This window comes from Cololabis saira, chromosome 2 (assembly GCF_033807715.1).
Source record: "Cololabis saira isolate AMF1-May2022 chromosome 2, fColSai1.1, whole genome shotgun sequence".
Classification (NCBI taxonomy): Eukaryota; Metazoa; Chordata; class Actinopteri; order Beloniformes; family Belonidae; genus Cololabis; species Cololabis saira.
The window spans coordinates 49,225,266-49,251,082 of NC_084588.1; the positions used below are offsets into that span (position 1 = coordinate 49,225,266).

Consider the following 25,817-nt stretch of genomic DNA (forward strand, 5'->3'; position numbering starts at 1 on the left):
ACATACATACACATAGTTGAATATTTCTATATATTTGTACACACATGCCCATATAAATATTTATATAAATATACCTATTTACACCATACTATCTCTATATTAACTCCATCTGCTCTATATCTACATACACACATATACACATATACATACAAACATACATATATATACACATAGCTACCCATTTCTGTACATAAATATAAACAAATCTACCCATCACCCAATAGTGACTATGTTTACATGCAGTCAAAATTCAGGTTATTGCTAATATTCTGGTTACTGAAACATTCAGAATATTCCGTTTACATGGTAATTAATCATTCGGGATATCTGGATCAAACCAGCGACGCGCGGAGAACGTCATGACGCAATTCCCGTCATTTCTGCTTCTTCTTCCTGTATCCAAATTCAAAACAAATGCTGCTTTGCGCAACTTTTCTCTCACCTTCTTGTAAATCTTCTATCCCGGTACTTTCTACCGACTACAAATGCAGAAATGTTCATATCCTTCATTACATTTATGAAGTGATTAGTCTCCTCCTGGTCTTGTGTTTCTCTGTGTTTATAAGAACTTCCTGGACTCAAAAGACCAGGATTCCTTGTCAACAGAACATGTGCAGAAAACAAATTCATGTTCCGTTTGATGGGGATATTCCGTTTGGCGTTTACATGACCCAATATTCAGGTTTTAAAAGGAGTAACCCAGGGGTCATATTCGGGTTTTTAAAAACCCGAATATGAGCAAATTCCGGTTATTCAAAGGGGTTATTGGTGTTTACATGGCCGTGCAAAACCGGGTTATTGCCAATATTCAGGTTTTAAAAGGGTTATTGATGCATGGAAACGCAGTCTGTGTTATATCAGGCCCCTAAAGGTGCTAAACCCCTTCCTCTCTGTACCTTGTGAAAATCATGTTTTTATATTTGTTTTTTTTTATGTGTAAGTGTGTAATGGAACATTAAACATCGTGACAACTCTCCTGATTCCGGGTCACACATGTTGACTCCCTGATGGGGAAACTCATCCGTACGGTATTCAAGGTTTTCAGTCGTTGCCATGGAGAATGCATTTGCATTGAATCCTCATCATGAGCGTTGCAGGATGTCTGAATGCTACATCATCTTTTGCAACACTGATTTGCATTTACTAAGACTCATAAACAGAGATGGTGACCAGCTTCTAGATTAGAGAAGATCTAGCTCCTGGATTGAGTTTGTTTTAGGTTTTACGAGTTACTCTGGAGTCTTTCTTCTCATTTTGCTGCATCCTACACAAATGTGCACACAGCTGGAATCTTATAGATGTCCTGTGATGTTTGGGGTCCTTTGCCATGTTTAATGACCCGATACCAGCCAGGCCTTTGCTGTAGAATAGGTTATAAAACATTTTGCTTTAGACTACTCAATGACTGCACGAGGCCCAGCATGCTCTGCAGTTATTATGAGCTGTTTGCCTGTAGATGATATTTCCTCTTTTGTTTCATCTCTCTCAAGGCTGTTGTTTCAGACATGTTGTGGTTGTTTTCCAGTGCAGCTTTGCAGATCTACTGTAAGCCCTGACGTCTTATTCTTTATTGACAGAAGAGGCTTTGTGTCTGTGTGCAGAACAGACACCAGAAGCAGATGCCGAATGGTGGAATAAGGGTTGAAAAGTGGTTTATTTCCATCGGTCTCCTGGTAAAGGAGAGTTCTGGCAGGTCTGAGGTGTTTCTGGTCCAGTATGAAGCTGAGTCTCTCTGAGACAGAGGTGTCAAGTAACAAAGTACAAATACTTTGTTACCTTACTTAAGTAGAAATTTTGGTTATCTATACTTCACTGGAGTAATTATTTTTCAGACGACTTTTTACTTTTACTCCTTACATTTTAAAAACAGCCTCGTTACTCTATTTCATTTTGGCCTTTAAACAAAAACTATCCAGTTAAATTGCTCCATCCGGATAGAGTGAATTTGGTTGTGGTTGTTTCAGATGTTCTTGTCCAGTTTTGTTCTTACATCCGTTCCCTCAGATTCCTGCAACTAAACTTGGATGTACATTCCAATAAAGGTTAGGATAAATGATAACATGCCTCTGAAGTTTGACTTTTTGCACCATTACAATACTTATAGGCAACTAGTCATCATATCTCCTGCTCTCTGAAACACATGTTAATGCTCAATAGTACACATATATGGTTCTTATACTAAGATGCATTCATTTTCAATGGCTTTTTTCCCCCTTACATTACTTATACTTTTATACTTTAAGTAGTTTTGAAACCAGTACTTTTATACTTGAGTAAAAAACTTGAGTTGATACTTCAACTTCTACAGGAGTATTTTTAAACTCTAGTATCTATACTTCTACCTGAGTAATGAATGTGAATACTTTTGACACCTCTGCTCTGAGATGAGGCTACATGTTCAGCTCAGAGAAGGTCAGGGATTTCCAGAGTCAATAAGTCATAGGAACAGTTGGGTTTGGGTCCATGAGGTGATTATCTTCAACTGGCAAACTGGTACAGTTAGATTACTGTGAAAGGTGAGACTGACGGGCAGGTACGTCTTTGTTGTGGCTGACTTTCATTCTGAGAAGGAAACTGGTCTTTCTAGTGGGATATCTGAGGATTACCAACGGCTCGCTACTGCAGGATTTTATTGCATAATTAGTGCAAAGCATAAATAGTGAGAGTGAATCGATTTTGGAGCAGCTAGGAGCAGCTAGGAACATCCCTCCTCCATGAGCATCACTGGTCCGTTCTGGTCCCAGTTTCTGATGTTGAAGTCCCTCACTGGGTTCAAGTCCACAATTGTCCAGATAAGGTAAAAGAAGACATTCCTTGGAAATAGAATAGAATGTGTTTTATAGTGCTAGTATCAATATTATATTAGTATTTATTAAATATGACAAATATATGAATGTTTATAGCTTGATTTTATATTTTATTCTTCGAATGTGATGCATAAATGTTGGAAAAGATTAGGCGCGTGATGAAAAAAAATCGATTTTCCAATTCTAAATTGATTCTCATATGTCTAAAGAACACTTTTTTCATTATTACATTTTTGCCCAGTGAACTTTAATCCCGGTAGTCACGTCATTTAATTCACACTTGTGCTGGGTGTGAAACTATCAAACAATGAAGAGTAGCTGCAGCGTTAACAAAGTGCTGGCTTTTAAAACTCCTGAAAGGCTTAAACCTCATATCAGGTTCAAGTTCGGGTTCAAATACGATGGCGAGAAAGGTGAGCTGGACAAAAGCAAACCGATTTGAAAGGCAAGCCACAGGGAAGTGAAGTATTGGGGTAATACAACCAACCTCAGGAACGATAGGTAGCAACATCACCGAGTACTGAGTACAGAGTACGTCCACCAGACCGCAAAATATTAAACTCAAGCAAACTCTGCAACTACCAGCCAATTCTACATGTTCTCTTGACATAACAGAGGCAAATGTGGGGTTAATTTGTAAAGATATGCGCCGTATTCTGTAGTCGAAAACGAGGCCTTCAGGCGGCTGATTAAAGAAACGGCCCCAAACTATGTCATGGTGTCTCGCAAACGTCCGTCTGAAGAGGGAATAAACATGTACCAGTTGGTCAAAGAAAATTTGAAAAACAATATATTTTCATTAAATTTATTTTACTTTTAAGAAAAATACACGATGTTTGTGAAAGCAGTTCTATCAGCATTCTGGGAGGTGATTGGTCCTTACAGCATCATTAGCTGCCAATACTTGCTGTTGAATCTCAATATAATACTAGTATTAATATGTTGCAAAACTACAGTCATATAATTCATGCAACAGCTCAAAAAAAAGTTTTAATAACACTAACCCAAATCGATATTAAATCAAATCGTGATAATCGATTCTGAATCTTAAGAATCGGAATCAAATTGATCCTTCACATTTAAATCAATCCGCAGCCATTTATTTATATATAAAATATTCTGAGGTCTATGCCATGTATCCCCATCCCTGTTTTTCTGGGATTTGAACCCCTGCATTAGCACGGTGCCTTGCTCTATTTACATTTCAGCATCATTATTACCTCAGATGGGATCTGACCGTTTTAAAACACTATTTTCTCTGAACTGCCTTGTTCTCAGTTGTAGTTTTTGAAATAATTCCTCATGTTAAACTGTATTTAAAGTTATTTCCTTTATTTATTTTGGGGTTTTCTTTAATGACAGTGCGATCCGTGTCGTCCTTGTGACATGGGGGTTCTTGTGTTTGTATTTTTAGAGCAGATGTCACTTCGCTGCCTGTCGTGATGCCAGATGCAGGTCAAGTGTACATAAAAACAGAAGTACATGAGTGTGTGCTGAGCGGCTCTGCATCAGCACAACCAGCCTGAGGACAATTGGAAGTGATGAGCATCTCGGAGCGAGTTCTGCTCAGCCCTGTTGTTGTTGTTGTTGTGTAACTGTGTGTAGCTGTGTGTGTGCGTGTGTGCGTGTCTGTTAGCCACGTGTTACTCGGGTCTTGTTGATTCGCATGTTTAGCCACAAGCGCTGACACGGCATGTCATGTTGCCTATCAAGGTCTGTTCCTCCCATTTTTCTGTGTGTGTGTTTGTGTGTGAGGGGGGGTCTGGGATTATACCAACATGTGACGTTATCCGACCCAACAGCTAAAGACTCTGTGTTATGTTTGTATATGATGTGTTTTACATATAAATAATAAGTCAATAAACACAATAATTGAGCTTCGTCTGGCACGAGACTCCGTCCTGAAAGTGAAGTCCGAAACAAACCGTCAAGTTATCTTCCAGTTCAGTGACTTAAGATTCTTCTATTTTAAAATAATGTAGATAATCTGTACATACGTGGTAAATGTAAAACAATAAAAATGCACTGGAAAGAGATGTGCAGCGCTGGATAGAAGCTCAGCAACACGGAGTCCAGGCCAGTTTATCCTCCACCTGATTAGGTTTGTCCTGCACAAGCTCTTCCATCCATCTTCATGTTACACTTTAAACAAAGGCCGTCAGCCCCAACAAAGCCGTTTAAAGATCTGTGAGAGAGAGAGATGGAGGATGTCACAATCTGGTCCCCACAGGAAGTGAGGGAGCCGTTCCAACGATCTTGTTTCAGCAGTCGGGGAGGAGTTGTTGTGTTAATGTGACACGTCGACCTCCGACTGCACAGGAAAGGAAAGACCCTCCTTTATAAGCACATGCATGAAAACCCACTTTGACTTTGTTTAAGTAGGATTACATCATCGTGGATTTCTTGATTTTTACAGAAACACATGTTTGTGTACTTACAATCATGAATCAGCAGGATTTGGTATGATTACTACTTTTTGCACTGATATTGGCTCATTGATAATAAGGCCCTTTTTCCACTTGTGCCCCTCTATTTGCATAATAATCGCTTTGTTTTCCTTGAAGTAATAGATTTAATCAAATCTTTCATATTTTACCAAACTGGCCAGTCTTGTTCTGCCACTTGCTCTGAATTAGGACTCAAAAACAAAGACAAGTAGATAAAGAGAATGTGAATGTACTGAGAATAGGGAGTTTGGAACAAGAACTAAGTAGTAAAAGATCATGAAGCTCATTTAATAGCTTTATTTATGAATAATAATCTGTTGATTTCTATTTACATACTGTAGATATATTGAATTGAATTTGATCATACATTATCCGTAAAAGGGATAAAGGCTGTTGTTCTTAGTGCACTTTTATACTCACTTTGCGAATGACTGCACTCCCACTCCAAAATAGATGTGATGTACAAATTTGCAGACGACGCAGCCGAATGATTCTTCAAAATCAAGGCTGGGCCGTGCAGTTAAGACACTTGTCATAAGATTCCTCTGCTCATCACTTCATGTTAGGCGTATAGCTCAGGTTTATGTTCAAATCCAGTAAAAGCAGGTCACCAGTTCATGTGGAGGCAGGTTGTGAAGTGATGTCAGCAACAATTAAGTCATTGCTTATTTTGTGTAGTTTCTTTTTGTTTTATTCAACAAGTGAAATAAATATGTGCAATATGGGATCAACATCAGTGAGTCTACATCTATTCTGTTTTTTATCGTGTTATATTTGTCAAAAAAAGAAAGGTCACTGATTAACACATGATGGTTTTAAAGAAAATCTGGCAAGGCAAGTTTATTTGTACACTATAGCACAATTCAACACAACGTAATTCAAAGTGCTTTACAGCAACATTAAAAGCAGCAAGACACAATTAAACAGTAACAAGTCAATTAAAAAGGGAAATAGAAATAAGAAATAATACAATAGAATGAAATAAAATAGAATAAATAACAAAAAAAATGAAATAAAATGATGAGAAAAGAGGTAAAATAATAAAAAGCACAAGTTGTTAAAAAGTAAGAGCAGTAGAGTACAGCAGGTAAGTATTTAATTAAACAGTAATGTTTTTAGTCCTGATTTAAAGGATCTACAGTTGGAGCAGACCTCAGGTCTACAGGAAGTTTGTTCCACCGGTGAGGAGCAGAATAACTGAACGCTGCCTCACCTTGCTTGGTTCTGGTTCTGGAACCACAACAAACCAGATCCAGATGAACCTCAGGGGTCTGGGAGCTTCATAGGAACTAACAGATCCAGCATGGATTCTGGTCCAAGACCATTCAGGTCTTTGTAGACCAGCAGTAAGATTTTAAACTCAGTTTCCTGGTGTAATGTGGTCCAGTTTCCTGGTGTATTATGGTCCAGTTTCCTGGTGTAATATGGTCCAGTTTCCTGGTGTAATATGGTCCAGTTTCCTGGTGTAATATGGTCCAGTTTCCTGGTGTAATATGGTCCAGTTTCCTGGTGTAATATGGTCCAGTTTCCTGGTGTAATATGGTCCAGTTTCCTGGTGTAATATGGTCCAGTTTCCTGGTGTAATATGGTCCAGTTTCCTGGTGTAACATGGTCCAGTTTCCTGGTGTAATGTGGTCCAGTTTCCTGGTGTAATATGGTCCAGTTTCCTGGTGTAATATGGTCCAGTTTCCTGGTGTAATATGGTCCAGTTTCCTGGTGTAATATGGTCCAGTTTCCTGGTGTAATATGGTCCAGTTTCCTGGTGTAATATGGTCCAGTTTCCTGGTTTAATGTGGTCCAGTTTCCTGCTGTAATATGGTCCAGTTTCCTGGTGTAATATGGTCCAGTTTCCTGGTTTAATGTGGTCCAGTTTCCTGGTGTAATGTGGTCCAGTTTCCTGGTGTAATATGGTCCAGTTTCCTGGTGTAATATGGTCCAGTTTCCTGGTGTAATATGGTCCAGTTTCCTGGTGTAATATGGTCCAGTTTCCTGGTGTAATGTGGTCCAGTTTCCTGGTGTAATATGGTCCAGTTTCCTGGTGTAATGTGGTCCAGTTTCCTGGTGTAATGTGGTCCAGTTTCCTGGTGTAATATGGTCCAGTTTCCTGGTGTAATATGGTCCAGTTTCCTGGTGTAATATGGTCCAGTTTCCTGGTGTAATGTGGTCCAGTTTCCTGGTGTAATATGGTCCAGTTTCCTGGTGTAATGTGGTCCAGTTTCCTGGTGTAATGTGGTCCAGTTTCCTGGTGTAATGTGGTCCAGTTTCCTGGTGTAATGTGGTCCAGTTTCCTGGTGTAATGTGGTCCAGTTTCCTGGTGTAATGTGGTCCAGTTTCCTGGTGTTTGTAAGGACTCTGATCGTTCTGGATCAGCTGCAGCTGCCTGATTGATTTCTTGTTAAGGCCTGTAAAGATGCCATTGCAATAATCCAACCTACTGAAAATGAATGCATGAATAAGTTTTTCCGTGTCTTGTTTAGACAGAAACCCCTTAATTATAGCAATGTTTTTTAGGTGGCAATAGGCAGATTTAGTGATAAAATTTAGATGGCTGTTGAAAAAGGTATTTAAAGGTATTAAATGTAATTAAGGACAGCTGTTTATACCCTGCTCATGTTGTGATTCTGAAGTGAAACATAAACCGGTGTGAATATATTTGTCCTGTTGTGCAGAATGAGTAAAAAGTTTCTCCTTACTGACTCCCCCTCAGACGGTTGTTTTGTAAGTCACGGTGCTGTGACTTTGAGTCGTTGTTCTGCGTTTGTCTGGCGACCTCTCTCCTCTTATCTCCTCTTCCCTTCCTCTGCCTTCCAAATGAGACTGACTTCAAACAAACGATGCCTAATCGGTGTCTGTCGTTGACGGATGCAGCGGCGACGGCACCTCGGCCTCAACAGCAGGACTTTACATCCACTGATCAATAATCCCATCCCTGGGATTTATCGATCCTTGTTTTCATTGATTCAGAGTCTGTGATCTACCGATCCGGGTTGTTGTTTTTAGTTTAAGGTTCATTCAGTGTAGTTTTCTGGATCTTGGGCAGCAGTTCAGTAAATGATTGAGTAAATGATTATTAAGGCCCGAGCACTTACAGTGCAAAGGCCCTATTGTATCTCTAGGAATTCTTTTTTTTTTTTCCTCATTTTTATTTTCCTCCTTATTCCGACAAAATAAGGGCCTTTTTTCCCCCTAAACGTGCCCCAAAAGTCACCAAATTTTGCACCAAGCCAGGCCTGAGGAAAAATGTGATATTTAATGGTTTGCATTAATGGACGTGGCCTAACGGCTCAACAGCGCCCCCTAGAAAACTTTGTGCCTCAAGCCCTACAATACGGTTTGACGTACATGCACGAAAATCGGTACACACCTGTATCATGTCGCAACTTAAAGAAAAGTCTCTTGGCGCCATGGCCGAAACCAAACAGGAAGTCGGCCATTTTGAATTAATTGTGTAATTTTGGCGCAATTTATGCCATTTCTTCAGCCGCTTCTTCGCCCGAACTGTAACGTGCACCCAGGTGTGTTTTACATCAAAATGTGCGTCTCGATCCTGCGACGATGGGCATTACTTTTCTCAGTCAAAAGAGTTACCGTGGCGACGATAGATGCCAAAAAGCGCGCCACCCTTCATTTGATTGGTCCATATTTGATAGTTCTTACTTTCTGCCATAACTTTTGAATGGTTTGACATAGAGAGTCGTCATCGGACTCGGTTTTGACTCCTTGACCATAATTGGTGCAAATTAGCCCTGCCCCTTCTTCTGATTGGTCGATATTTGATATTATTATTAGTATTATATATTAATATTTTCTTACTTTTAATGGCCATGAGTGCGAGGGCCCGTTCATCGCTGCTTGCAGCTTTAATTAGTATTCTTTCCTGTGATACATGTGTACTAAAAACGTGTTAAATGACAACGTAACAAGGAAAAAGCGAAGACAAAATAATCTTTCAAGCCATTAAGACGCAGCTGCATGAGTCCCGGTCAGTCCGGGTCAAATCTGCATCTTATCTTTACGGGTGCTGAGTTCTGCTTCAGGCAGATTCTTAACAAGCTGCTCAACTTCAAAGCAGCACATTTGCTTCTGCAACACGTACAACATTTCTTTTTTTAAATCCAAGCATTAGCAAGAAAAAAAAATGCCCTTGTTTATTTGAACAAAGTGATGGCTGACAAGATGCCATGTAAAAGGATCAGTGAATGGAGCCCTGCCATGTACAGTGCTTTAATACCGGCTCATTTACATTCCACGTTGGTGTTATTAGTCACAGCTCATTCTGGAGTTGGATGGAGTTTACCGGAGGAGAAGGGGTGGGGAAATATCACCTTTGTTGCTTTATTAGAGCATATTTTATCAGTTAAAAGATTAAAATAATGCAGGTTTGTGTGGTTATTTCTCCCCCGAGCTCCACAGTTATTAAGCTCCACAGTTATTAAGCTCCACGACAGGCGTTTTTTAGATCAGATCTCGCTTTAATGCTGGATGATGTTGGGTAATAGAAACGAGGCGTGTTATTTGCCACCTCATACCTGAAGGAGAGTCAAGAGACATCATTTACGGGACATAACGTAACCTGTGTAGGATGACGTACACGATGTCTCTACATCTGCAGGATGAAATAGCCGTCAGACGGGTGTTGTTTCCAAATCGAGGATGGATGAACATCTGGATGAGCGTTTTTTGGCCGAATTTTCCTTCTTGCAAATCCTCGGTTTGTCATTTTTATGTCCACTTCTTCAAATGATGGACCATCAACCTTTGTGGTTCCGGACAAACGCCGGTTTATGGCGTCCGAGGTTCCAAGGCCGAGCAGCTCATCAGTTACTCATCTCTCTAATATAGATCCCACCTGTGACCTCCTGCTGCTGCTGTTTCTCATCCACTTTTTCCTTATTTTATACAAAAACATATTACATACTGCTGGCACCAAATTCAAATTGAGATATTTTCTTTATGAATACACAAAATGTGTCACTTTACATATTTTATGTTATGCTTTATTGTAAAGTTTCTTACTTATAACATTCGGTTTCATCAGTATTTTACACAGCGAACCAAGTTTTTGGGAATTATATAAACAGGAGTTTAGGAATTTAGTTTTCTTGGTGGTGTTTTTTCTTATTATTATTATTAACTGTGAGGAACTCTGAGATTCACTAACTATCCGTAACATGCTAGTTGGCTGGATCTTAATCCTTACCCTTAATGCTGCCACCAAATTCAAAACGTGTCACTTTAGATGTTTTATGTTAAGTTTTATTGTAAAGTTTCTTACTCATTACATTCGGTTTTATCAGTATTTTACAAAGCAAACCAACTTTTTTGGAGTTCTATAAACAGGAGCTTAGGAATTTAGTTTTTTTCATCATTGTCATATTGTTGTTATTATTGTTATTACTGTTATTATTAATAATGCTAGTTGGCTTGATCTTAATCTGTATTTTTCTTTACCTCGGGGAAATGAACTATTCCAGAGTTACAATCTTTTAGAGTTCGGCTCCATTGCAGCTTTTTAAGAACTTTTTTATTTTGGAGCAGTTAAATCTTCTTCATTCACTAAATGTGTGACATAGTTTAAATCATCTTCTTATTTTTTTAGGTCACTAGTCTACATATACAACGTATTTGCAGAGGAACAGTGTGCACATTGTTGAGCACATGGATGTTTTATCATAACTGCATGTCCTTGAAACGTCTCTGATCATTAAAGTACCCAACAACGATCAATAATTCTCATTTTTAGATTAGATTAGATCAAGGGTGTCAAACTAATTTTGCTTGGTGGGCCGGATTCGACCAATTTTTTTCTCGTGGGCCGCACGCTCAAAATAACAAAAACGGTGCGAACATTTTTTTTCTAATTCTTTTTTTTTACTATTGTTATCTAATCCAATATCAGTTTAGTTAATTTTAAAGGAACTTTGTTTACACTCTAATTATGTAAAATATATTTCTTCAGGATCTTTTCTTGAAATTTCTCGTTTTTTTTCAAATTATGTTACAGTATTTTTCCTGCGAAAATATATAATAGTAGTCAGTTTTAAAAAAAAACGACCGTCTACAAAGAAATAAAATCGGCAAATGCATTCTAGAAAAATAAAAAAATGTCAAATGCTCTCTTGGATGATGGATTTGTAGAAAAAATATAATATCGGATATGCTGCGATTCATGGCAATTATTTACGCCTTCCTTTTTAGTAAATTAACATTTCGGTTTTTTGCGTTGGAAACTTCTCCCGGGCCGCACATTTGACACCCCTGGATTAGATTATTAATTCCTTTATTTATCCCTCAGTGGGTAAATTCTCATTTCCTGACATCACTGGACCCTACAGACCAAAATGCTTCAGAAAACTGAGCTCTGCAGAAACAGAATTGTTTATTATGGTGGAGGAGCGTTTTATCCATCATCCCTGATTTAACACTGGAGTCACCGTAACCTGGTGCAGGTTTGAGTCGACAAGAGGCACCTGAGGGTTTCATGAAGTGCCTTGTTCCATCATTCTGTAGTCTAGCCATTTCTCCAAGTGATGTAGGTGTGAAATCTCTGTTTCATTTACTCCTTTTAAGTGGAGCACAACTGTGCCACTCAAGTTTATATTGCAGAGCGACAGCTTCAAGAGCTGGAGAAGGACGCATGTGTGCAGCCGGCAGTAAAAGTGCAGCCCGCTGTGGGTGAATGTGTGAAAGCACAACAGAGAGGGAGCACAGCAGCAGGGTACCAAACAAAAATAGAAAAATCAGTCTGTGGCAAACAAAATGTTATTGTGGTGGGTAACTACAAATATATTACCATGTGAGAAGCATTACTGCGACTGTGGGGGTTTAATAAACAGCATCTCTCTACCATTCTCCCCCAGATTCGCTCTCAGGTGCTGAGATTTGACATCGCTCACTTTAATGTGACTCTTTAATCAATAGAGCATCTTTAAATCGCGGAGCGGCGGCTCAGACATATTTAGAGCCACAGACAACGACAGAACAGGTGAGGACGGGAGTAAAATACAGGGAAGTTAACCAGAGAGAGCTGGAGGTGTTGAAGGGCGGATTATTAATGGACCTTCAAACATCTGCAGATATTCTACAGCTGGTATCAGTGCGTGGAGCAGGGATCAAGAATAATGTTGAATGTTTATATTGGGATTATGTCAGCAGACATGAATTGTGTCATTATCGTTACACAAGTGATTTCTCACCACGTTGTTCTGCACAGAAGTTTAAAACAGTTTTCAAGAGTCTTTTTAGGGTCGTGGAAGTTGCACCGCTTAATGACCAGGCGGGAATATTCCTCAAGATGAACATTTATTGCTCTCAAACATATTGCAGCTTACAGAGCAGGAGAAAATTACGGAAGAGTATCAGGGCCATGCAGGAGAAAAAATATTTGAGAGGGGAAAAAAACATTTTATTGTGCACTTCGAGAAAAAGTTGAAATGTCGAGATTAATGTTGAAATACAATTTCAAGAATAAAGTCGAAATTTCGTGAATAAAGTCAAAGTTTTGCCTGTTTTCTCAACATTTCAACTTTATTCATAAAATTTCGCCTTTTTTCTCAACATTTCGACTTTTTTCTCGAAATTATACTTTCAACATTAATCTTGACATTTTGACTTTTTTCTCGACATTTCGACTTTTAAAAAAAAATTGTCCTCCTCTAAAATATATTTTTTATTTTTCTCCTGCCTGGCCCTGATACTCTTCTGTAGAAAATAGCATGTGCATGTCTCAATGTAAATTTCTTTTCTTTTCCTTTTCCTCAAGCTAGCATAAACGCATAAAAGTAGTTCACTTCCTGTTGTGACTGATTTCAAAATAAAGCATTTCCGTCTGACTTGAAGCTAATTTCACTGAACAAATATTATTACCAGATTTGTCTAGACATCTCTTTTACTGCAATTAATCTTAACTGAAATATCTGTAAATACTTTAAATAGCATAAATCATGTATCCTATACATTTTTAATATTCATCTTAAACTAAACATGAATTGCCTGTTTTTATCTCTTAACTCAAATGAATTAGTCACAACAGTCTTAAAAGCATTTTAAGACTGTTAAAATGCTTTAAAATTTAAGACTGTTAAATCCCATGCTCTGTTGAATCTGCTTCCATGTTTCTATTTATCTGTTTTATCTATTGTCTCTTGGCTTTGTTCTGCTCTTTTACTTATTTTTTCTATTTTCTATACTAATTTTTATGTACTTTTCCATCAACCTGCCCAGCAACTACAGGTGGAAAATAGCACAATGCATATTCTCTTGTACAAGATTAATGTCTTATTGTGCTGTTTTGAAATAAAAAAAATACAAATTACAAATTACATTATTATAAAAACTCTTGATAGAATAGAATACAAGAATAGAAGACTTTATTGATCTCCCAGAGGAGAAATTCAATCGTGCAGAAGCCAAACACACACACGCTCAACGGTTTATACAAAAAAATAAAATAGAAATAACCAATAAATAGCTAAATAATAAAAAAGAGCAATATAAAATGTAGAAAAAATGTGTAATGTACAAGAGAAAAAAATAGTAAACACAAAAAAACGGATAATATTTACATGTGCAAAAATATGTGAGTTTTTTAGTGGGCAAAGGTTATTGCACTTACAAAGAGACAGGTTATTGCAGATGATGCAGACTGAAGAGGGCGTTTCTCTCCTGACTCGACTCCTCCCACCTCCTCCATTGGCTCTTTGATTCCGAGTTTGCAGCTTTCTGCTAATGTTGTTTGGTCTTTAACTAAAACTTAAAATTAGACACATTAGTGTATCTGAATGGTCCGTCTTTGATCCAACATGTGCACAGCTTAGGCAGGTGAACGCTAATATTCCCTTTGAACCACTGCGTTGCTTCACCTGCTTCAGCTCCGAGCCTGATCTTCTCTGCAAAATTGGCCTTTAATGTTGCTCCTTCAGCCGAATCATGAGAACCATAGACCCGGGATGCCATTAGTATGCTAATAAATGTTCTTTCTAATGACTGATTTGCAATTCAATGTCTTCTCTCCTGCTACACTCGCATCCAAAAATAAGTGAAATGCTCCTGACGCATTGATGGTAATAGTTTCCCTGCGTCTGCTTCCCACCATAACTCAGTACAAAGGAGTAATTAAAGTCTATGAAATACCATGTAAGTATAAGGAACATTTAAGCACAATAACTACAAGAATTATGACCCCTCCCCCCCTTGTTAATTTGCAACCTGTATGATTATTTGATTGCTAAAACTGATGGCAGATGGATACCGATGCTGCAGCAGCATTGCAGATGACACACGTTCAACAGCGGCTGGTTTTTGTGGTCTGAATTTTTAAACAACCTGTGCTTTTTATCATTTTACCTCTTTTCTTATCATTTCATTTTATTTGTTATTTAAGCATACTCTTAAATTAAATACATTTTGAAAACCGCGCAAAGTTATGGATAATCCCTGAATGCAGGCATTGTGAATCTGAATCTTTATCTTTATTTCGGCTTGTACACACTTTTTACAAAATAAGATGAAAAGGTAATAAAAAAAAACATTTCCTTTGCCGAAAAGGTGTAGGCTGAAGCCGTAGCTTATATTGCCTACCCTTTTTTTCTTATGACAGCTTAAATATAAGACATCAGCATTACTCCATTGGAACAAATAATACAATACATAAAAAGACAAAAATAAGTAAGACAAAACACAAAATTGACGTTTCACATTCTAGAATGTTCCCGATAGTATACTCTATATTCATAGTGTTTTATATTACAGTATTTTCTTTAAAATACTCTTTGTGACGCAGAATTGTCAAATTTGTCTGATTCACCGCACGGATCGTCACCGATTACTTTTGTAATCCTGTATTTGACCCGGTCTTTGTACGTTTTGACCGTATAGAAACGTAATTCTTGCCATTGTAAGAATGAGATGTACCTGCTGTACTCTACTGCCCTTACTTTTTAACAACTGTGTGCATTATTTTACCTCTTTTCTTATCATTTTATTTCATTTTATTTGTTATTTACTGTTTAATTGTGTCTCTCCTCTTTAAATGTTGATGTAAAGCACTTTGAATTACCTTGTGTTGAATTGTGCTATACAAATAAACTTGCCTTGACTGTGGTTTTCTCTGTTTCCCTCAGTGCTCAGCGGCCTCTGCTCAAACGCCTGTCCTGACGACGTCAAGGTGAGAAACCTTTATCAAAATATCAGAAATAGTATGGAAAAAAAAATGTTGTTTTGTTACTTTAATCCGTGTGAACACTCAGCCCCGCCCTCCACTGTCATTACGACGCTTCTTAATCAGAATGAAGCTCAGAATTTTCTGATTATCCTCAGAAATAAATGCAAATTAAAGTATATGAAAGCTGAACCTTTTCTTTTAATTTAAATAGTCAGACAGATTGAAATATATAAACTACAAATAAAAATGTCTCTGATGCTTTTGTTGAGTCTCTCTTGGTTCCTCAAACGGAATAAACAAACGAGACTCGCGGCTCCTAATTAACCTCCCGGTTGTGGGTTGACTGCATAAAAAGGGGCTGATTATTTCAGGTTTTCCTCACGTTGCTGAGAACTATAGGTTTTATTTTCCTGAGTGCAGACAATACGGTGCACAAGGCAGGATTAAGACGTCGTCTTCACCGTCCTCGAAGCACTTGGAGCATCTTCTCACGAGTGTGAAGAATGAAGTCCAGACTCTCTTCAGCGTAAAGTGAGACGGGTTGTCATCAGTACTCGAGTTGTAAAAAAAAATCAGGGGGGATGGTGGATTTTATCATATGGGGACAGATAATTTGTGCTGATTACAAATAATATAATATATTACAAATAATAGCAGTGACCAAAACACCTGCAGAAATACTGCAGGAATGACATAGCAGCAGTTAAATGCAGCCTTCTGTAAGCTTTAAATATCCACTGGGCTTACATCAAATACATCAAAACACAACAATAAAAACACTTTTCTGAACTTATCAATATGACTCTGTCCTTCACAGGATAAGTAAAATGGATCACTGCAAAAACTCACAATCTTAACAAGAATATTTGTCTTATTTTTAGTTAAAATGTCTAATTTTAGTTAAAAAAAATCTCATTACACTTAAAACAAGACGCATCACTGGAAAAAACAACAATTTTCACCTGTTTCAAGTTGATTTTCACTTAAAATAAGTAGAAAAATCTGCATGTGGAACAAGATTTTATTTCTTGTAATGAGAAGATAAATATTGTTCCACTGGCAGATTTTTCTACTTATTTCAAGTGAAAATTTACTTGAAACAGGTGAAAATTGTCAAATAAGTTATTTTTCTGGTGATGACTCTAAATGTTGAAATAGCAGTAAAACCACATTCATTAATGAAATGACATAAGGGATGGAAAGGGGGGATGATTTTGACCGTTTTTATTGCAGGGGGGATGCCATCCCCCCTCATCCCCCCTCAACTCCAGTACTGGTTGTCATGGTATAAATGCTGAAGTGGAGTCTGGCTGTAAGAAAAACTGTGTTTTAAAACAACAGATGGGACTCCGTGTTGGTATTGATGACGTTGCAGCGTCGGCTTCACTCCCACATGCATATGTCAGTCAGGAGAAATCAGCGAACGTCTCAGTATTCAGCAGGAGCTCTTATCAGTCTCGTTAACGCTCCAGAGGATCACCAGCTTCGTTTGCACGTCGTCTCACTGGATCTGGACTCGTTTTATATTCTCCAGAACGAGTGAACAGACACCTGAGGAGCATGACTGTAACACGTAGTGGTGACGATGTGAGGTACCGTGAGTTTCTAAGGTGTTTTCAGACCTGTAGTGGTTTGTTTTGTTCTGATTCCGGGGCTAAATCGATACAGACTGTGTTTACATGCATCAATAACCCTTTTTAAACCAGAATTTTAGCAATAACCTGGTTTTGCACGGACATGTAAACACCAATAACCCCTTTGAATAACCAGAATTTGCTCATATTCAGGTTTTTAAAAACTCCAATATGAGCTCTGGGTTACTCCTTTTCTAACCCAAATATTGGGTCATGTAAACGCCAAACGGGATATCCCGATCAGAAGGAACAGGAATTAGTTTTCTGCACATGCTCTGTTCACAAGGAATCCTGGTCTTTTGAGTCCAGGAAGTTCTTATAAACACGGAGAAACACATGACCAGGCAACACTTTTGGAGTGAGGAGGAGTCTAGTAATTTTATAAATGTAATGAAGGATATGAACATTTCTGCATTTGTAGACGGTAGAAAGTACCGGGATAGCCAGATTTACAAGAAGGTGAGCGAAAAGTTGCGCGAAGCAGCATTTGTTTTGAATTTGGATACAGGAAGAAGAAGCGGAAATGACGGGAATTGCGTCATGACGTTCTCCGTGCGTCGCTGGTTTGATCCAGATATCCCAAATGATTAATTACCATGTAAACGGAATATTCCGAATGTTTCAGTAACCGGAATATTAGCAATAACCCGAATTTTGACTGCATGTAAACGTAGTCACAATTGTTTCGTTTTTCGTTTGTGGCGTTTGTGTTCACAAGGCAACCGTCTGTAGCGGTTCAAAGCTGTTAACAAATGCCATGAACCAACTGTTCTCTCATTGGTCAGAAATGAACGCAGAAGGAGTTTCCTCTTCCGTTCCCCGGGAAAAACAACAACTATGGAGCATCGTAAGCGAGTGTGGATAGCAAACGAGCCGCTCCAGGTCTGGAATGGAATCGAGCCGAGAACCGAACACTAACCTGTCCTAGGATCTCGGCTCGCTTGTTTTGTCCCGCATCCGAGCGCGATTGCTGTGTTCAGATAAACCAAACGAACCGATCTTTAGGGGGAAACGCTCCCTGTTTCGGAACAACTGCTCCTAACGGGACAGGTGTGAAAGCTCCCTCAGGTATTACCAGAGAGAGACCAGAGAGACCGAATCCACCACCCAAACTCATTTGTGCTTCACGTGTTACATTCAAACCTCTCGCCTCTTCTCCGTTCGCGCTTGACTCCCCGATTCCCGAGTCCAGATCCAAACCCGGCTCTTCCAGACCTGTGGGACTCGGGGACGGGTGGATGAGCAGCCGCTGCAGCTCCGGATCCTCCTGCATCCATCAGCCTGCTCGGCCTTCTCACTTCACATCCCTGTTTCTCTCCATCCTCCATCCTTCTCCTCTGTGGCTTTCTCATCTCTTTCTTTATCTGTTTCCAGTGTCTTTCTTTAGTACAGAGGGTCTGCATTGACGTCACTTCTCCACAGGACCACCCCCCTTACTCGCACTGAGTGGCAAAACATCAGCAAAAATGTCTGCAACTAGTGGAAAAGACGGGATAACAGCTGATTATCGGCTTAAATTAGCGTCAGTTGGACTTGACAGTGACCCGTACAGTTACCCCAAGAACCAGTGGTCCATGGACATTAATATTTGGTACAGTTACCAAGAACCAGTGGTCCATGGACATTAATATTTGGTACAGTTACCAAGAACCAGTGGTCCATGGACATTAATATTTGGTACAGTTACCAAGAACCAGTGGTCCATGGACATTAATATTTGGTACAGTTACCAAGAACCAGTGGTCCATGGACATTAATATTTGGTACAGTTACCAAGAACCAGTGGTCCATGGACATTAATATTTGGTACAGTTACCAAGAACCAGTGGTCCATGGACATTAATATTTGGTACAGTTACCAAGAACCAGTGGTCCATGGACGTTAATACACTGCAAAAACTCAAAATCTTAACAAGAATATTTGTCTTATTTCTAGTTAAAATGTCTAATTTTTAGTCAAAAAAATCTCATTACACTTAAAACAAGACTCATCACAGGAAAAAACAACAATTTTCACCTGTTTCAAGTAGATTTTCACTTAAAATAAGTAGAAAAATCTGCCAGTGGAACAAGATTTTTTTGCTTGTAATGAGAAGATAAATCTTGTCCGACTGGCAGATTTTTCTACTTATTTCAAGTGAAAATTTACTTGAAACAGGTGAAAATTTTTAAATAACAAGTTATTTTTCTGGTAATTAATAAAAATGAGACATTTTAACTAGAAATAAGACAAATATTCCTGGTAAGATTTTGAGTTTTTGGCCATGAATCCAGTTTCCTGATATTTATATGAACTTAATTTCTACTCCGGGGAAATACACAAAGCAAAGCTTGAAGGAATACAAAACTCCTGACGCTTGGTCCTACTTCAAGGCAGGATTTGTTGGTGAAATTAAAGTGATGAGGACACCGAACTTTATGATTTGACCGTTTAACGTTAGCTACCCAAAAATCCAACATTACTTGATACAAAACAGGAACCGCAAATCCACGTTTCGGTGTCTGGAATCCAGTTGTATCTGTGAATTGCAGCGTTCCATTTGTCTCTCTTAAGCTTATTTTTTGTCAGTCTGTAAAACGATAACTCCGATTTCTTGCTAAATCTATGAGAACAGTCGATCGCACAACAGCTCTTTCCTATTTTAGATGTTTTCCAGTTGCTCAAACTGAAAGTTTACGCTGACACTCAGTCTTTCTGCCACTCAGTCTTTCTGACACTCAGTCTTTCTGACACTCAGTCTTTCTGACACTCAGTGGTTGTAACCCGCTGTGAAGTTGCATCTGTGACGTCATGCACATTCCCTCTTATTATTATTTAAAGTCTCATTTCTTGGTCTATTGCGTGTCACGTTCCAGGCTCATGTTCAGCTGATGCGAAGTGACGATTTGCTGGACGGGTCTCGTCATTCGTTATCCTCCTTTTATACCGAGGACACGAGACGACAGTAAAGTATCCGCCTACGCCGGAGCGTAAACATGCAAGTGCCAGACTCATTCATGCTCGGCCAGACCCGAGTCATCCGGGTCAGACGTGTCCCGCTCCACCTGGCGGGAACATGACTTACCGCTGCTCCCATCCGTCGCTGTGTCTGCGTGTTGTTGACAGCCGATATGAAAAGCAATCGCAAAACGTCTAAATCTGTCAGCCTTTTCATTTCTACTGTGTTTCTGTGTTTTTACAGCCGTTCGGTGTGAATCAGCCCGGTCCCTATGTCATGTACACCACGGTGGACTCTAATGGATACCTGAAAAACGCCTCCGGTAAGTGCTTCCTTTTTCCTCCAGGCTTTTTTCAGGCCAGCGTTCGCTGCTCTTCCGTCCGACTCACCAACCTCTTATGCATTCAAGACAGGTTTTTAACTACCTTAACATCATAAGCTGTCCTCAAGTGTCTCCAAAAAAAATTGATGATGACAAGAAGGGGGATATATTGATTTTAATTTCTCGCTGCTTCTTTATGAAGATGAAAATTGTGTTTATTAGTCGGAGACTCGGGATGAAATCAAGAGGCTGCTGTGACTGGAGGACGAACAAGAGCATCTGATTAGGCTTGAAGGGTCTTTGCTCGGTACAAACACAGGCTTTCTGTCTATCTGAGGGGAAGGGTGGACTTTTATTTTATTTTATTTAACAGAAAATGGTAGGCAGGAGTAAGGAAATGTAAAAAGTATTATTATAAAAATGAATTTCTTAAACAAACTGAGATCCCCTTAAAACGATCACATGTAATGATGCGGTTCTTTAGTTGTAGTCACCTGCTCTGTTCCTGTGTTGTTCCTGTGTTCCGATTCTAAATCGATTCTCATATTAATTCCTAAAAATCGATTGTCTAAAGATCGATTTTTTTTTTTTTTTCATCATTACAACTTTTGGTATTTTTTTGTTTATGCCCAAAAAAGGAATGTTTTGTTGGAGACGAGAATAACTGGTGCCATGTTTTTGCCTTTAAATATGTTTAAAGGTATGAAAACATTAAAGTTCTCAGTTATAATTGCATAAATTGTCTATATTTCATTACTTTATATACTGTCTTGGGGTTACATTTGCATAAAATGCAAATTCCAAAAACCAAATTCTCAAAAAATTAAAAACCGAAATACTACAAAAATGGAAAAAATTAAAACGAAATGTGGGAAAAACCTAACTTGTTTCATCCGTCTCTGTTTCCTCCCTGGATCTGTTTGGTAATTCTGCCCCACGATGTTTCTGAAAGCAGTTCTATCAGCATTCTGGGAGCTGATTGGTCCTTACAGCATCATTAGCTGCAATACTTGCTGTTAAATCTCAATATAATACTAGTATTAATATGTTGCAGAACTACAGTCATATAATTCATGCAACAGCTCAAAAAACACTTAATAACACTAGCTCAAATCGATATCAGAATCGAATCGAATTAAATCTTGATAATCGATTCTGAATCTTAACAATCGGAATTGAATCGATTCTTGAGATTTGAATCGATCCCCAGCCCTAATTACCCATCACCCTCACTGATGGAGACACCCCCCCCATCACACACAGAGCTCCACAGATTTAATCTTATTTCATACACAGCGATGGGTTTAACATCAAAAACACTGATGTGCAGTCGCTTTCCCAGTTCCACCCTTCTTCTCTGATATTTACGCAGAGGAAGAGGAAAGTGCATCACGTGGCTTTTACAAGGGAACGACTGGTTCAAGCACGTGGATGATGTCTGGGTCAAAGTTCAAACTGGGGGAGTAGAAATCCTCCCTCAACACATCAACTAGGTAGATGGACTTGTAGTTCTTGACACCGGTCTTGGTCTCGATACCACTTTTTTATGGTCTTGGTCTTGACTCGGACTCAAAACTATTTGGAATTTGGATTTGATTTAATGTTTTGTGTTTTTTGTGTTTATAACGGCCTTGTTTGGATAAATATATGGATAATATTTGCATATCGTTGTGATTGATTAAGCATCAGGTCCATTTCAGTGATGTTGATATATGGTGTAATCTGATTACTATAATGGTAAATAATGTAATTTAAATCTTTAATATCCAAAATTCAGGTTTCATCTCCAAATTTAGTCCAATTTAAAACAGTTACATTTACTATTCATGGCTTTCCTGAGGTGGAGGGGGGTGTTGGAGCTGGTTATTCTGCTAGAGGACTTTGGGACTAGTTAGTAGTCGTGTCAATCCTTAAAAGCACTGGAGTCAATCCTCCAATAGTGTAGAAATAGCGGTAGTGCAGTCGCCACACAGATCTGATCTCAGCTGATGGATGGAAACATTTCTAGTGAGTTCAACATCATCATCCACTTCTCTGTGTTATTGAGCTGCAGTTGAAAACAAGCTCATATGGAAACTAGAACCAGGATGATGGAATACAATCACACAGGATCAGGACATTACTGGGTTTGTTTTTGGTCTGGAGCTGAAATAGTCCTGGTCTTGATACTCTCTGGTCTCGGTCTCGGTTTAGGCGTCTGGACTACAAGTCCAGTAGATTGTAACAAGTTCACTGAGGAGGATGTGGAAAAACAGGAAGCTGCCTTTTTTTGGACTGTTCAAACGTAATACAGACCAATATTTGTTTTTTTATTCATACCAGCCACTAAAGCACAAACTTTCAATCACCAGAGCGGTGCACCATCAGATTGAAACTGTCCCCACTCAGACAGCATATAATAATAAGAGCAAATCAAACGGTTCAGCAAAGCTCTTCAAGTCAAAGAAGCTTTGCAAACATGCAGATATCCGGGCTGTTGTTACGAGAGATATCTAGGAACAACTTTTCAAACCAAACAACTCCCTCAGACAACAACTCTCATCTTTAATGACGTATAATAAAGAGTTTACAGCAACAACAATCACACAGACTGTCATTAGAGGAAAGTGGAAAACTCCTCCCAGAAACAGACAAGACAACGGTCATCAGTCGTCCACCTTCGTCTGATGGATACGGGAAAGTCTTTTAGGGAAACACTGGACCAACAATAAACTGCTTCCCTCTTTCACTCCTTTCTCTACGGAAGAGTATTAGGGCCAGGCAGGAGAAAAATACAAATATTTTAGAGGAGGAAGATTTTTTTTTTCATTATGCACTTCGAGAAAAAAGTCGAAATGTCGAGAAAAAAGTAGAAATGTCGAGAATAATGTTGAAATACAATTTCAAGAATAAAGTCAAAATTTTGTGAATAAAGTTGAAATGTTGAGAAAAAAGGCGAAATCTCGACTTTATTCACGAAATTTCGACATTATTCTTGAAATTGTATTTCAACATTTATCTCGACATTTCGACTTTTTTCTCGAAATGTACAATAAAAAAATCTCTCAAATATTTTCTCTCCTGATAACAAGGTTATCTTATTATTATATTATTGTTACCTCTAGACTCAAGAATTACAGAAGAGTATTAAGGTCCAGGCATGAGAAAAATAAAAATAATATTTTAGAGGAGGAAGATTTTTGTTTTCATTATGCACTTCGAGAAAAAAGTTGAAATGTCGAGATTAATGTTGAAGAATAATTTCGAGAAAAAAGTCAAAGTTTTGTGAATAAAGTTGAAATTTGGAGAAAAAAGGCGAAATTTTGACTTCACAAAATTTCAACTTTGTTCTTGAAATTGTATTTCAACATTGATCTCAACATTTAAATTTTTTTCTCGAAGTGCACAATGAAAAAAAATCTTCCCCTCTCAAATATTTTCTCTCCTGCATGGCCCTCATACTCTTCCGTATTTCTGTATCTGTTTTGATGCAGAAAAACAATATTCAAAGGTTGCGAGGTCTGAATCTGCTCCCCAGCTGGTTCACACTTTGATTCATGTGACTAAAACAGCAGGTAAACGGCTTAAAGTAGAAAATGATGAGGACAAATAACCCAACAGCATCTTATAAACCCAGAAAGCCACCAGTCGTTTGGAGCTGAAGCCTCTAACAGGAGAAATGAAACGTCTTTCACAACCAATAGCAGGATAAATTAGCAAATCATGGTTTGGATTTGATTAAAAAACCTGGGACTTGAGCTGTCGCTGTGGCTCCAGAGACACATGCTGTTCCAGATGAAACGAGACAGTGAGGACAGCAGAGCCGCGTTAGCAGCAGCTCACTGTTGTGTTGTGTTGAGGACACACTGATGAGGACGAGATGCTCCGACGGCCCGGGGTCAGCGATATATTTAGTCTGTGTGGAATCGTGTGCAACCTAATCTCACGTTGTCAGATGTCATTGTTTCCCTGGCTGTTGGTGCAGCTGCAGCTTCTGCATATTTAAAAAAAGAAAGCACTAAACAAAGAGAGCAGAAGGATCACGCACTAACATCCTAATTACATCACTGTGCATTAGAAAGCTGAGTCCTGAAACTATTCAACCAGCAACGGCTGACTCTCCAGTGAGGACACACGACACAAAAACAACTTTAACCCGCTGATCGTTCCCCCCTCACGCTGCAAGGGCATAAAAAAAGCAGTTAAAATGGGTTTTGAAAGTGAAAGTGGAAAGATGAGGATCTTAACCGCCGGCATCAACACCCACGTTAGAGAAAATGGAGAGTTACTCAAAATCCCACGGACTGTGGAGGCAGCGGACGTTTAACACGTTTACTGAAGTCATGAGCTGCAACAGAAGAGCTGATTTCAGTTTATATTAATGACAGGAACTAGTACGGCCTTTTAAACCTTTACGCCCCGATCATACTGCTTATTACTATTGTTATAAAGTTTCCATGAACTGTTGGCTGGTATTATTGTAAACTGCTGCACGAGCAACGGATGAAATAAATAAGTAATATTTTAAAAACGAATGAAATAAATGAGTAATATTTTAAAAACGAATTAAATGAATGAGCAATATTTTAAAAACGAATTAAATAAATGAGTAATATTTTAAAAATGGATGAAATAAAGTAATATTTTAAAAACAAATGAAATAAATGAGTAATATTTTAAAAATGGATGAAATAAAGTAATATTTTAAAAACAAATGAAATAAATTATTAATATTTTAGAAAACGAATGAAATAAATTAGTAATATTTTAAAAACGAATGAAATAAATGAGTAATATTTTAAAATCGAATGAAATAAATTAATAATATTTTAAAAACAAATGAAATAAATTAATAATATTTTAGAAAACTAATGAAATTAGTAATATTTTAAAAACGAATGAAATAAATGAGTAATATTTTAAAATCGAATGAAATAAATGAATAATATTTTAAAAACAAATGAAATAAATGATTCATATTTTAGAAAATGAAGGAAATTAGTAATATTTTAAAAACGAATGAAATAAATGAGTAATATATATATATATATATACATATATATACGGTATATTTTTTTTTTTTTTTTTTACCTTGCCTGCACACATATTAATAATTGATACCATGACGGTAGAAACCAAAGGCATATATATGTGCATTATGTGCAATGAGTAATATTTTAAAATCGAATGAAATAAATTAGTCATATTTTAAAAACAAATGAAATAATTGAGTAATATTTTAAAAACGAATGAAATGAATGACTAATATTTTAAAAACGAATAAAACGAATGACTAATATTTTAAAAACGTCAGTTTGGCAGTTTGGAGGCAAATATCCACAAAATAATCTCTACTCGGCCAGATCTTGGTCAGAAACGATCAAACCATTTATTAGGAGCATGTGACTGCAGCGACACAAAATAGTATCAATACTATCACATCATCGGCCTCGATTATGAACTCTACATCCGTCATCCGACTTCAAAACAGCTGGATTTATCTTCATTTATTTCAGCTCAACTCTAA

At 38.1% G+C, this 25,817-nt stretch overlaps 1 protein-coding gene across 1 annotated transcript in view; it reads left to right on the forward strand.

Moving 5' to 3' along the window:
* Positions 1-25,817, forward strand: part of itfg1 (integrin alpha FG-GAP repeat containing 1) — a 278,570-nt gene that overhangs the window by 190,939 nt on the left and 61,814 nt on the right. Inside the window, exons 13-14 of the mRNA XM_061746781.1 lie at positions 15,376-15,419; positions 20,233-20,311. Of these exons, the coding sequence (XP_061602765.1) occupies positions 15,376-15,419; positions 20,233-20,311 (123 nt within the window). The remainder of the gene's footprint in view (positions 1-15,375; positions 15,420-20,232; positions 20,312-25,817) is intronic.